The sequence below is a fragment of the Stegastes partitus genome, unplaced genomic scaffold, assembly GCF_000690725.1.
Source record: "Stegastes partitus isolate 25-593 unplaced genomic scaffold, Stegastes_partitus-1.0.2 Scaffold50, whole genome shotgun sequence".
In the NCBI taxonomy this organism is placed as follows: Eukaryota; Metazoa; Chordata; class Actinopteri; family Pomacentridae; genus Stegastes; species Stegastes partitus.
Genome location: NW_007577781.1, coordinates 32,057 through 44,023, shown reverse-complemented (window position 1 = coordinate 44,023; position 11,967 = coordinate 32,057). Strand labels below are relative to the sequence as shown.

Sequence of the window (11,967 nt, the reverse complement as noted above, 5' to 3'; positions counted from 1 at the left end):
TTCTTCAAATGCTCCGCTGAGGCCCGGTTTGGAAATGGCGGCCCGTCCAATTTCGATCAATGGCCATTTTGTCCATTTTCGCGGTGTTTTTTGCATTCAACTGACTCTTGTCGGAAGGTCGTTTCAGAGCAGGTTTGCCCCACACCCCGCCGTGCGCGACGACCAACAAGCGTAGGGCGAGGACCCGTCCATCGCCGCTTGCGGCTTTGATTTTATATTTACATTTACTCCAGTACAGTGTTTCATATAGTTTTGACATATTTGTACTTTACTCAAGTATTTTTATTGTATGCTACTTGCTGCTTCCCTTCTACTGCATTAGAGAGAGAAATACCATGTTTTCTACTTTGCTATATTCATTGCAAAACATTGTTAGAGATTAATAGGACTGGACCCAAATAGCCGCCTACTTGTTCCCTGTGCTGGAATCAGGATATCCATTTTGATCTCTGAATATTCTTTCCCCACCCGTAGGAACCAATACTCACCCACCACCCCCTCCCAACTATTCGGGATATTCGTCATTAATTGGGCCGACTATCCGGAGAACAGAAAATGCCATTCGGACCAGTCCTAGAGATTAAATCAGGGGTTTTCAATCTTTGCGGTTTCTTCTAAAAAGCAGCTTGTAGTTGGGTTTCCTGTCAGACATCTATGAGTTGTTAACAGCTCCACCAAATAGCCATCTTCCCTCCAAACTCAAATCATCCAACATTGCAAAAATCAAAGATTAGAGAAAAAGTCGAACACTTTAAAACTGATTTGTGTATCAGTGATTTGTTTCTTAGATCGTAGAAACCGGCTCCACCTGCAGCAGCTACAACAGTAGCATCCTGCTGACACGCTGATGATTCACTGTTAGTAATCTAATGATGGCAGATAGAAGAATATCTCAGTCAGAGGAACCAAACTAGGACTTTTACTAAAATACTATAACTACATTTTGCTGCTGCATACGGTTACTTAAGTGGCATTTTTCTTGTAGCACATGTGCTTGTAATGGAGTTTGAATACTTCTTCCACCACTGACCACACTGTAAATAAATGTATGTTGGACAGATGCTATTACCAGTAAATGAGAATATTATGAGAGAGAAAATACGATCATGTAACCTACAATAATAATTTATTTTTTCAATATAATAATTTATACCTACTATAAACCTTTATATGAATATTGTGGACTTTTATGAAAGATCAGTTACGTGTGTGAGTTGAGACATGCATGAGCACTTTACAGGTGCTCAGGTTGGACACTACCTGCACTGAAAACCAGGTAGGAAATGAAAATAGGAAGAAAATATGACAATGTATTGAGTCATAATACAATATAACAATATAAAGATATATACAGTTGAAGCCAGAAGTTTACATTTAATGTATAAAAAGACATAAAACCTTTGTTTCTCACCATCTGACATTAACTCAGACTAAACCTCTCCTGTTTTAGGTCAGCTAGGATTACCAAAATTATTTCTATTCGCTAAATTTCAGAATAATGAGAGAGAGAATTTTTCCAGTCAAACCAAGCAGAGGTCATCAGAAGCACAGTGGAATGAGAGTCAGTTTTTTTGACATCAACTGTTAGGAAAGATTTAAAATAGATAAATCCAGAGCAGTCATGTCTGGAGGAAGGACAAATAATGTTAGATTTGTTGCATAAGTTCGAGAGGACAGCCTTGGTGATTTATTTGTTGCACTCAGATAGAGAAAGTCTTATTGTTCAGATTGGACTATTTATATACAGATGACCAAGGTCAGCAAGACATGATGTTGGATTAACAATCTCCTGCTTATCAAACAGCACTGACGCAAGTTCCGCTTTTACAGTTGTGTTAATTTGCTCCTAGTATTTTCTATCTGTTGCACTCAGCCCTACATCTAAAATCACAACAAATCTTTCATTTGTCCTTGTGTTGCAGTTCCCTTCTATGACCACATGAGGGCGGCAAACATTCACGATTAGACTCTTGGTCCACTTCACCAGCAGAGAGACACAACAACAGACCTGCTGGTGATGCTCACAGTCAAACCATTTAAAAACACAGCAGTGGTTCTTTTATTATGTTCACTTTAACACACTCAGAGATTAAAAACACCTTGTCACTGATAGCACAGGGATGTTATATTACATTCGTCTTCAGCTGGTTTAAAATAAGATGTGTATGGGTTTATTGCACCTGTAGAAGCGTGTGCTGTCCTCTCCTGATAAAAGCCTACTGGTCCTGCGAAGGTACAATATTTCAGTAGGTTTGGGGAATTAGACACATTTTTTGTGTGTGTTTGAAGTCATTAAATTGGGAGTTTTATTTTAACTGCATGATCATGAATGGTTAAAAAAAACAAAAAAAACAAAAACAGTGCATCTATCAAACGAACTGCCAACATAATCTAAGTATTTAAATCCCAATTCATCCATGAAGTATAATTTTGGCGTAGGCTCTACATCCTGGACGACTGAATTCATTTGTTTGAGTCAATGAGTTTTGATTTTTGAGTTGCTAAAATTTATGACAACAAACCGCTCACACATCAGCTTAATAGCTGAATGAACACAAGGTCATTTTCTAACTCAGTAAAATATATAAAAACTACTTCATGGAGACAATATTGGCAGCATTAAGTTGAACCAAAAAAAATATTCGAAACTAAAAACGCCAGTGATTTTGTTGTGCGATTTTAAAAAGTTGAGGTGAGGGCCACGTGTCCATGTTGGTTTCTATCAGCCGGACTTTATGGAAGGTGAAGGTTTTGTGTACCGCCTGTTTTCTGTAAACTTCTAGTTTGGGAGCTGGGATTAACAGCGTAAAAATACACGTTTATTTGTTACACGTTGCTCAAATTCATGCAACAGTTCCTCAATATATATATATAACCTCTATTGTTTAATGTCAGCGGTGATGCTTTCTAGCACAGCAGGCTTCTTCTCGCTGCATATTCTGGATGCGTATTAACATGAGATGTTGTCAAAAGAAGACAACTATATATAACAATAATTACATTTCTCGGGCATGACTTTAAACATAACACTGAACATATAGATATCCTAAATACACTCACGGTTGTCTTGCATCCTCTTTTTTTTTCATGATATATTTTTTACTTTGGGCTTCAGCGTGTCATGTTTCAAGTGTCAAACAGTCTCATTTCAGAGTTATTATAGTGAATATTAAATAGCTCGATGGTGTTCCCAGTTGCTCAACGTGCACTCCTACAAAGAAGAAAAGGGACAAATCCAAGTTGAAAATGATTTTTTTTTTATTATTATTCTTTTAAATTAACAAACACTGCTATACATATTGCTGTTTTTTATTAATTTTGAATCATTTTAAACAGTTAAAGCATTTGGAAAAGAAGTAATAGTAGTTGAAAACAGGCGACAGACAGAAGATGACATGTACAGTAGAAGATCTACAGTCAATGGCTTTCCTATGTGTGTCGAGGGGCTCCAGAATTATTTCAACGTACAGACATAGCAATGTTTTTGGTTCTCATTTCACCACTTTATGTTGTCATACAAGGATTTCAAGATTTCCCCCAGTTGCATCGCGCGACGCAACGACCAGTGACGTCAAATCCAACATCGTCAAAATATAAACAGCCGACATGTTCGTTCCAAACAAGTAGCAGCAGCTTGTATTAAATCGCAACGTCTGTTTTTTCTGCATCCAGCGCAACAGAAGTCTTCCAACTATAACTTTTTATTCCTCTGATAACAAAAAGGGTTTCGAGCAACGATGACACCCGTCTTTAACCCCTGACAATATATTCATTAGGAATGTCTGAAGTAAACAAAACAAAACAAAACAAAAAAAACTCAGATATCACTGTTCTGTCCTTCTCAGTGCATGGTATTTTAAAACCCTCATCCCTTTAAGATACACACATGTAAAAATAACGACAAAGACGCTCTTTATAGAACTCAAGGTGTCCACTCTTTCATGTCAGGCCAGCTGTAGAGAGAGTCTTCTTATCCCTTCCTCAATGTCAAAAAGTGAACTGTGTCCGGCCCTTGTTCTCAGCCAGTAAGGCTTCCACTAGGTTTCTAACCGAGTACCTCGATGTTGGCATGTGTTCATACACCCATATATCAGCACATCTGAGTTGAATTTAAACATCATTTCTTTACTAAAAGTGACAGATTTACAAACACAGTATAAACAGGGTTGACATCATTGGCAGCTGGCGACAGTCTAGACCACAGTGGCTTTTTTTTTTTTTTTCTTCTTCTTCTTCAAATTTGAGCAAAATCCCTCCTTTTAGACAAAGACGGACGAATTACAGGATTACATGTGTCATACAAACCTTTTTGGCTTTTTTTGAAACCTGAACTGCCCTCGAGAGGCAGCGTTGAAAAAAAAGGTAAGACCTTTGTTTAGAGGATGTACGAAACAAAGAAGTTACAGAATCCAGCCGAGGAGGGTTTTGTTCAAACTCTTTTGAAATGTCTGAGCGGAAAAAAGACAAACCTCTCTTGGTGTGACACAACGAGGCGATGAAAGTTTATCATCCCTCCACATATAGTACCACCTCTGCAACACTTTGGCTAGACCGTTCGACAGCCAGCGGTCCTGCAACGCTCGTCACGATGGGGGGGTTCTACTACACATGAGAGATATCCCTGACATCAATGTAAATCACATACACTTTGTCAAAAACAGGTTGTAAAGTTCAGGTACAGAATCACTGAGGAAAAGCACACCAATACTACTGTAAAGTCAAGCCACTATGGCAAAATAGAAAGTATAGAGTATTAAGGAACTAGTCATTGATTGAAAGTTGGCTCGTATCCTTTGCAACACTGAGGAGTGCTTCGGTCACCCTGCGGATGGCCACGTTGCTTTTCTACAGGCAGATTAAAGGAGAGGACAGTGTCTCAACAAAACACTCTATAAAATTTAATCAGCACAGGCCATAAATACAATTAAAGAGATGGAAATAACATCAGAAATGTGTACACACTCTTAGAAGCTATCCTGAATCGAGTTCCAAGTTACGAAAGGACAAATCTAAATGGAAAAAAAGGTGAGAGGAAGTCTTTGCTCATTGTCTCTTTCTCTCCTCAGAAATTCCAGTAGAATCCTGACCTCGTTTAGTGATTTATTTATTGATTGGTCTTGGCAGAGTGCAAGTGTCGGCCGCATGGCTTTTTAAACATTTTTCAAAAAAATATATTAAGAATGCGCTCTCCGGTTGTAGTCACATCCGCTCACAATCGCCAGGTTTAGGCATGTCTCTCTTCAGAATCGTCTGCCCAGTAAACAAGTCGACACTCTGGAGTTGAAATGGTGAAGGGATGATGCTTTTCGGGGGGGGTTTGGTGCGCACACTTTGACAAATAAAAATTTTTATTTTTTTTTTTACACTAAAGCAGAACGAGAAGAAACACGCGGCGTAGCCCTTGTGGGTCTCCCTCCAGAGGGGGAAACGGCTCACATGGTCAGCTTGGTCTGGACTTTTCAATGTGCTCTTGGGTCTTTAAAGACACTGGAAGGGGGAAGGAGAGGGGGCAGGGAGGGGAGCGCAGTCGATCCTCGCGTCTGCTGTCAACCACAGTGTTTGTTTCTCAGCCGCGCCGAGCCGAGCCCTCGCTCAGAGGGCCAGGAGTGTTGGTGAGTTGAGGGAGTCTGAGGACTGGTCGCCGCTGCTGCTGCTGCGCCGGTGGGCCTTGGAGCACGACTCGGAGGAGGGCGAGGGGCTCTCGGGCTCCAGCATGTTGGGGTAGGTGAATATGAGGCTCGGGGCGTTCGGCGTGGCGGCCGGGGTGGACGCCGCCACCACCGGCGTGTTCAGGCTGTCTCCATCTGGGCAGTACATCCCACCGCTTACGCTGCTGCCGCCCAGGCAAATGGGCTTGATGACGGAGCGCTGAGGTTTGCTCATGTTGTCCTCCATGTCCTCCGGCTCCTGCTTCACCACCACTTGGTTCATCTGAGCCCGCGTGCCCATGTTGGGGCGCATGGTCAGCGGGAGCGGGGCGCACTGCTGCTGCTGGTGCGCCGATGCCTGGTGGCGATCCTCCATGGGCAGCTTGCACACGGGATTGTGGGCAACCAGCATGAACTCCAGCTTGTCTTTCTCCTTCTGCAGGCTCTCGATCTCCTTCTGCAGGTCTGCTTTCTCCTCCTCCAGCTTCTCTGTCTCCTGATGACAGAACACAGAAAACAAGGTTGAATACATGAACCTGTATGTGGAGTCAGAGCTCTTTTTATTTGGCCTATATTTGACTGCGACAGTAGCAGGAAACGAGCAGAACAGCATGTGACGATCTGAAGCAAGACATTTACAACAGATGTTGCAATTTCTAATCAGCACTTTAACCGCCGCACAATCAAAGAGTTCCTTTAACTTAGCAAAAACAAGCCGCAACACCATTTTAGAGAGTATTTAGTGACACATAGCTTTAGAACGCTTGTGAAAATGGCATTTCTGCAACACGAAAGCAGCCAGATTGTTCGAGCGATTCTCTGAGATGCCAAAAGAGGGCACTGTTTGTTTGCTTCAGTTTCCTGAAGCACAACCAACGTAACAAACCAGGAATTTGTCATGAGCCATTTGGACTAACAACACGGAATCTTGAAGCCTTCTGCTTGAATTTGAGCGTCACATAATGACTGTGTGTTATTTGTGTGTCGGAGAAATGAGATCTGCATCAACAATGTGTCATTAATGCGTCACAGAAAACACAGAGCCCATAAAAGCCGTTTGCCAGCCGTAGACATCAGGCAGATACAGATAAGCTGACATGCTGTCTGAGAACTTTGACTCGTGGGCAAAGGTATGAGGAAGTTGCACACAAGGAGCCAAGAGAGGAGGCGCACAGCAAGACACTTAAATGAATGATATCAGCTTTCCAAGCAGAGCACACCGTACAAATATTACGCCTCAATTTCTTTGGAAAGAAGCACTTCCTTATTCAGATTTTTTTTTTTTTAAAAAAACAGGTGTGTGAAGAAGGAAGGGTTATTTTCCCCTGGAAGCATTCGCTATGGTGTGTGGCTGTATATATATGTGTGTGTGTGTGTGTGTGTGTGTGTGTGTGTGTGTGTGTGTGTGTGTGTGCATGCGGCATGTCTCTGTGTGGAATTGTGAGACAAGCAATTTGCCCCTTTTACAAAATGTCCTGCATTCATGGAGACAGCTGCCTACAGCAAATTCCATTCCTGGGGGTTTTTTAAGGCCTGACAAGCTCAACCTCACTGTAATTCGGCTAATTAGTCCATTTAGAAGCCGTTACTGTCTGCCAGGCAGAGCCGCGAGACAGCCCTACCTCTGTCTACAGCTGCCTGAGACAAAAAGCTTTTCATCGCCTGTCATCTTTTCACTCAGACCTTGCACTCAGAGACACAGCGAGAGTCAAACCAGTATTGCGAGGTTGTAAATTTAGGTGTGGACTTCAATCACTCATCAAAAATCTGGACTCCTGCCAGACTTCTGAATAAGTGCGACTTATTTTTTTTTCCTCCTTTGCACTGTGTTCTCAGTAGAAAAATCATTTTTGTTGCTTTTTTGGATTTTCTGCAAAAGTTTGGCTAAAAAAAACCACCCCAAAAATAAAACAGGCAGCTTTGGTGTTTGTGAGCTAAAGCTGGTTGCTATGTAAGAGGGACAAAATGCTGCATCACTGATTTGTGATGGTTTTATGTGATTGAAGAAGAACCCAGAAGAAGATACTGATCTGCTGACTTGGGTTTTAGTTACTCACCCCTTGTAGCATCTCGGTGAGCTCCCGCCTGCGGTTGCGGCACTTGGCCGCAGCTAACTTATTCCTCTCACGCCTCACCCGCCTTTTCTCCTCTTCCTCTGGGGTGAGCTGAGGGCAGGTAAAGAAAGAACACGGCAGGTAAACTACGCTGTTTGACAGACACACACAATCGATATGAGGCTAAGAGCATAAACAAGGGCTGCCGGCTGTCTGTGAGCAGAATACAAATGCTTAAAAGAATTTATTGGCATGACAAAATACACTCAACAATGAGCTCTTTCGCCCTTTAAGTTTTAGTGCAAATACACTTTTAAGAAGCCCGGGTCCCTCACCTGTTCGTCCCTCTTGCGTCGGCCCCTGGCGTCCCCGATGGAGCGGATGACCCCGGGCCGAGCCAGCGTGTTGTGCCCCAGCAGCCCCGGCCCGTTGGTCAGGTGATGGCCGTACGGGTGGGAGCGGGAGTAAGGGTTGGACATGGAGGTGATGACAGTGGGCTGTACCATCCACTGCAGGTCTTGGCTGGTCGTGATTGCATTGATTGTGGGGATGAAGGCACTGTTGGAACCGGGCATGTCAACCCTGTACTTCTGGAAAAAGAAGGAAAGAGATGAAAGTGATTAGAAGGGATGCATTATGTTAAAAATAAATAGTTCCAGAAAAGTGGGGATGTAGAGGAGCACATCTATATGCTGATGTGGTGCCAAAGGATGCAAAAATATTTCCATAAGCATCTTAGTCTCTATCTATTTTGCTGACAGCACAATCGTAGAGGCGCATACACCACCACCACCACCACCACCACCCACCATTATCAAATTCACACATTTTCCACATTTCAAGCTTATAGTAATGATTCAATCCACATAGGCAAAACACTGTGTATGTAACCCCTGGAGTGGAACAGTGACACATGCTGTGAATCATGTGGGAAAGCCCAAGGTGTCCAGTGCATCTCATTTTACTACAATAACTATGAGATGAAACACTGCACTGGTGAACTGTTGCAGATCTGCTTTAGAGATGTAGACACTGCAGAGTTAAAATGTTAAGAGGTGATTTATGGAATTAACATTTTTTGCAGAACATTAATTATCTCAGTTTTTTTTTTAAACATAAAAAGTGATGTTCCAGCTGTTTCTTTGGGAGTAAATCTTAAGACACACTGTGATGAAGGATAGTAAAATATGACTCCAAACCTCTTAAGTTTTGGCTCTAAGCCATCAGGCATTTTTAAATTCTCATACAACCAAATATTTAAATGTTTAACTATCTACAATTGACACACATTACTGGGTAGGGCTTGCATAACGATCAGCAGCATAATAACTGATGTCAGATCAGTGTTGCTTCATGTTTCTGGTGTCCAAGAACAGAGGGGCTGCATGCCTTTGTGCGTAATTTACGCACGTCCCCATATCCCCGTTATTCCCGACTTTCCGTCGGATATCCCGGCAGACTATTGGAACTTTGTTTATCTGGTGAGTCATTGTGTATGGGATTTGTTAAGCACATGTGAAACGCGGTCAGTTCCAGTAAGGGGGGAAGCAGCCAGCTGTAACAAGCCAGACATGTTCACCAGAATTATGCGTGCGGGAATTTGGCCAGGTTGGCTCGAAAAAAACAAAAAAAGATCGTTAAAATTCCTATCAAATAAAAATGAGGAATTAATCCATTTTAAGCAAAAATAAGTGCGAAGGACATAAACATTTAGCGCAGTTATCACACTAAATGCACAAAAGCCTCATAAAACTCTTGGTGTGATAAAAAACATTCTTTTGGTTTAATAAAAACAGAAAAAAATGCCTTGTTTTCGAATGTGTCAATAAACGCAGCAGAGAGGTCATGTTCCAACGCGCTGTAATGGGAAACAGGCAGTCAGTGTGTGATTACAGGGAACCGGAGCAATGAGAGATACGGGCCAAAAGTCGATTACCGTAATGTTGCGTGAGCCTGACGAGGCTTTTCCACAGAAGTGCACTGTACGCAAGAACAGGGTGTGGGTAAACAACATGCCTATTCCCGGATTTATATCCTATTATTTTTGAATATGCAGCCACGGCGCCGTCATGACATTACACTGTCACACTAGCCTATATCTGGAACGGAATGTATAAAAGCATGATGAAAGCGACTGGATGGACTGCTGGGTTTGTGATCTTAACTGCCTCTCTTGGTTATAAGCAAACTGATTATTGCCATTTCCTCGGCAAGGAAATACAGGCTCTTGATTGTTCTGTTGCTCCCGGTCTGAGCGCGCTTCCCGCTGTACGAAATGTGCCATGTGCAGCCTCGTTTGATCAAATCAGACCACTGGCTCCACGAGCATTTATCTGCAATAGTCCACTCCCGAATAAAATTTTTAAAAAAATATCTGCCCAACTTTAGCTGAACTTGATTTACATTCTGCAACCACACATACCTTCGATAGGTGTCCAAAATACCTCACCGGCTGGCCAAGACATATCTCCTAACCCTTGTGTTTGTGCTCGTATCAAGCAGTACATGCCTGTTGAATCCAGTATAAGCTTTATCTCTGCCCCGTTTATTGCCAGACAGCGCAAAGTGTAAATAGCTCAGGGTATGGTATGTATGTGCTCTAAAGGGATTTACCGTCCATGCGCGTAAAATGCGTCTCCTGCGCGATGCCACAGGCGCAAAGAACCCCCAAAAATGTTACCGTTTCATCGACGGATAGGAAAAATGAGAGCCCTCGGAAGGGATAGTGCATCTGAATTTGACATCTGGAAATCACAGGCTCAAATCCATTGCAATGTGACGCATTTCTCCTGCTCCGAACGGTGCACGAATAACCGCACATATCCGTACAGTCTGTACTTGACAAACCGAAGAAGTTTTGCTCTATAATAGCGACTGATTACGAATAGAAATTGCATTTATATGCGCAAAATCACGCGTCTTCGCCATTCGCTGCGCGCACGGACCGGTGCGTAAATTTACCATTTGATCAAAATGTATCATCAGCTTGTGTCTGTGTATCTGATGACCGAGTTCAAACACTGCGAGTCCAAAATACTTGTGCACAGACCAAGTGGCATCTGTTGAGTCACGGATAGAATGTGTGTCATTGGGTTTATCAGTTGTTGTTTTTGGTTTTTTTCTTTTTTCCCAGGCGACGTGCAGAATTCCTGTTTAATGTCAATTAATGGGCGGAAGCGCGGCACCGTGAAACAAATAAATCAACATAAAATTCGAAAAGGTTGTGCAGATACAGGACCGACACATAACAACTAAGAACATTTGTATATTGTGCCATAATCAGTAAAGCAGTTTGCAACAGCTCCGTGTTTCCTTGTTACCTGGTAGTTTGAGGTAGAGATCGGACTCCCGATCGTGCTGCTGCCGCTTGTGAAGGACTCTGGCTGGGCCGGAGAGGTGCTGCTTCCGCGGGACGAGGTGTCGTAGTTCCCGGAGTAGTCCTGGTACATGATCCAGGAAAGAGGAAGATTTCAGTAGACTGTCTGAACTCTGAAACTTTTTTTTTCTTCAAATCCCCGCAGTAAAAAGGCACCAACAGAAAAATCCTCTGACTCGAGAAGTTGTTAATTTGGGATATCCAGAGAAGAGTGGCAAAAACAAAGTGCAATTATGCTCCTCTAAACTAACCTAAAACATCTTACAGCCTATTGCCAGTTAGAATAAATATTTTTTTCCTGTGTTAGCCCTGCTTGTAAAGTCGATCTCTTTTTTGTGCTTATTCTTGAGGAGCCGCAGGTAGAGCTGCACTACTCTGTCAAAGATCCTCTCAGGTGCGCAAACTTCAACTTAAGGTCAGTAGCACACCTTCAGCAGTCAAATCCAGCAGAGACAACCTGTAGTTAGAGAGTGACTCACGCAGGTTAACATTCGCTTTAAAGCCTATATTGCCTGTCTAGTCTTCTGAATATTTTCCGTAGCCTTGCCCACTACTCTACTCTGAGCTCTCTGCTGTTCACAGAACAGTTCTAACTTTTTTCTTTTCCTTTTTACCACACTTCCTAGAGATGACTCACTTCAATGGCACTATGAAGAAGTGCAACGGCTTTTCAACACCAACGAAACAGCCTACGTCACGCCTGGGCGTTGCAACTTCAGCCAGGGAGGGGTCGCTTCTGGATAAGGCAGTGCAAAAGAAAGATCCGCTGTGACCATCGTTCGCCCAGCGGACACTGGAAATATAGTCGCAAAGCTGTGATACAGTAAAAGTAGCGAAAATGTGTCTCCAAAGGTTTATTTTCTGTTACGGACGTCAGCGGCTGCTGTGG

The 11,967-nt window shown here is 42.7% G+C and overlaps 1 protein-coding gene across 2 annotated transcripts; it reads right to left on the bottom strand.

Moving 5' to 3' along the window:
- Window positions 1–3,293: 3,293 nt before the first annotated feature.
- fosl2 (FOS like 2, AP-1 transcription factor subunit) lies at window positions 3,294–11,742 on the bottom strand. 2 transcript variants are annotated; one of them, XM_008306935.1, is made up of 4 exons: window positions 11,023–11,742; window positions 8,038–8,292; window positions 7,706–7,813; window positions 3,294–6,144 (listed from the first exon to the last, which is right to left on the bottom strand). In XM_008306935.1, exons 1-4 carry the CDS (start codon window positions 11,149–11,151, stop codon window positions 5,593–5,595), a joined length of 1,044 nt encoding a protein of 347 aa, XP_008305157.1. In that variant the 5' UTR covers window positions 11,152–11,742; the 3' UTR covers window positions 3,294–5,592. The 2 variants fall into 2 exon arrangements, with proteins under 2 accessions (XP_008305157.1, XP_008305158.1); XM_008306936.1 differs by having other exon boundaries at window positions 8,038–8,289.
- Window positions 11,743–11,967: the final 225 nt, after the last annotated feature.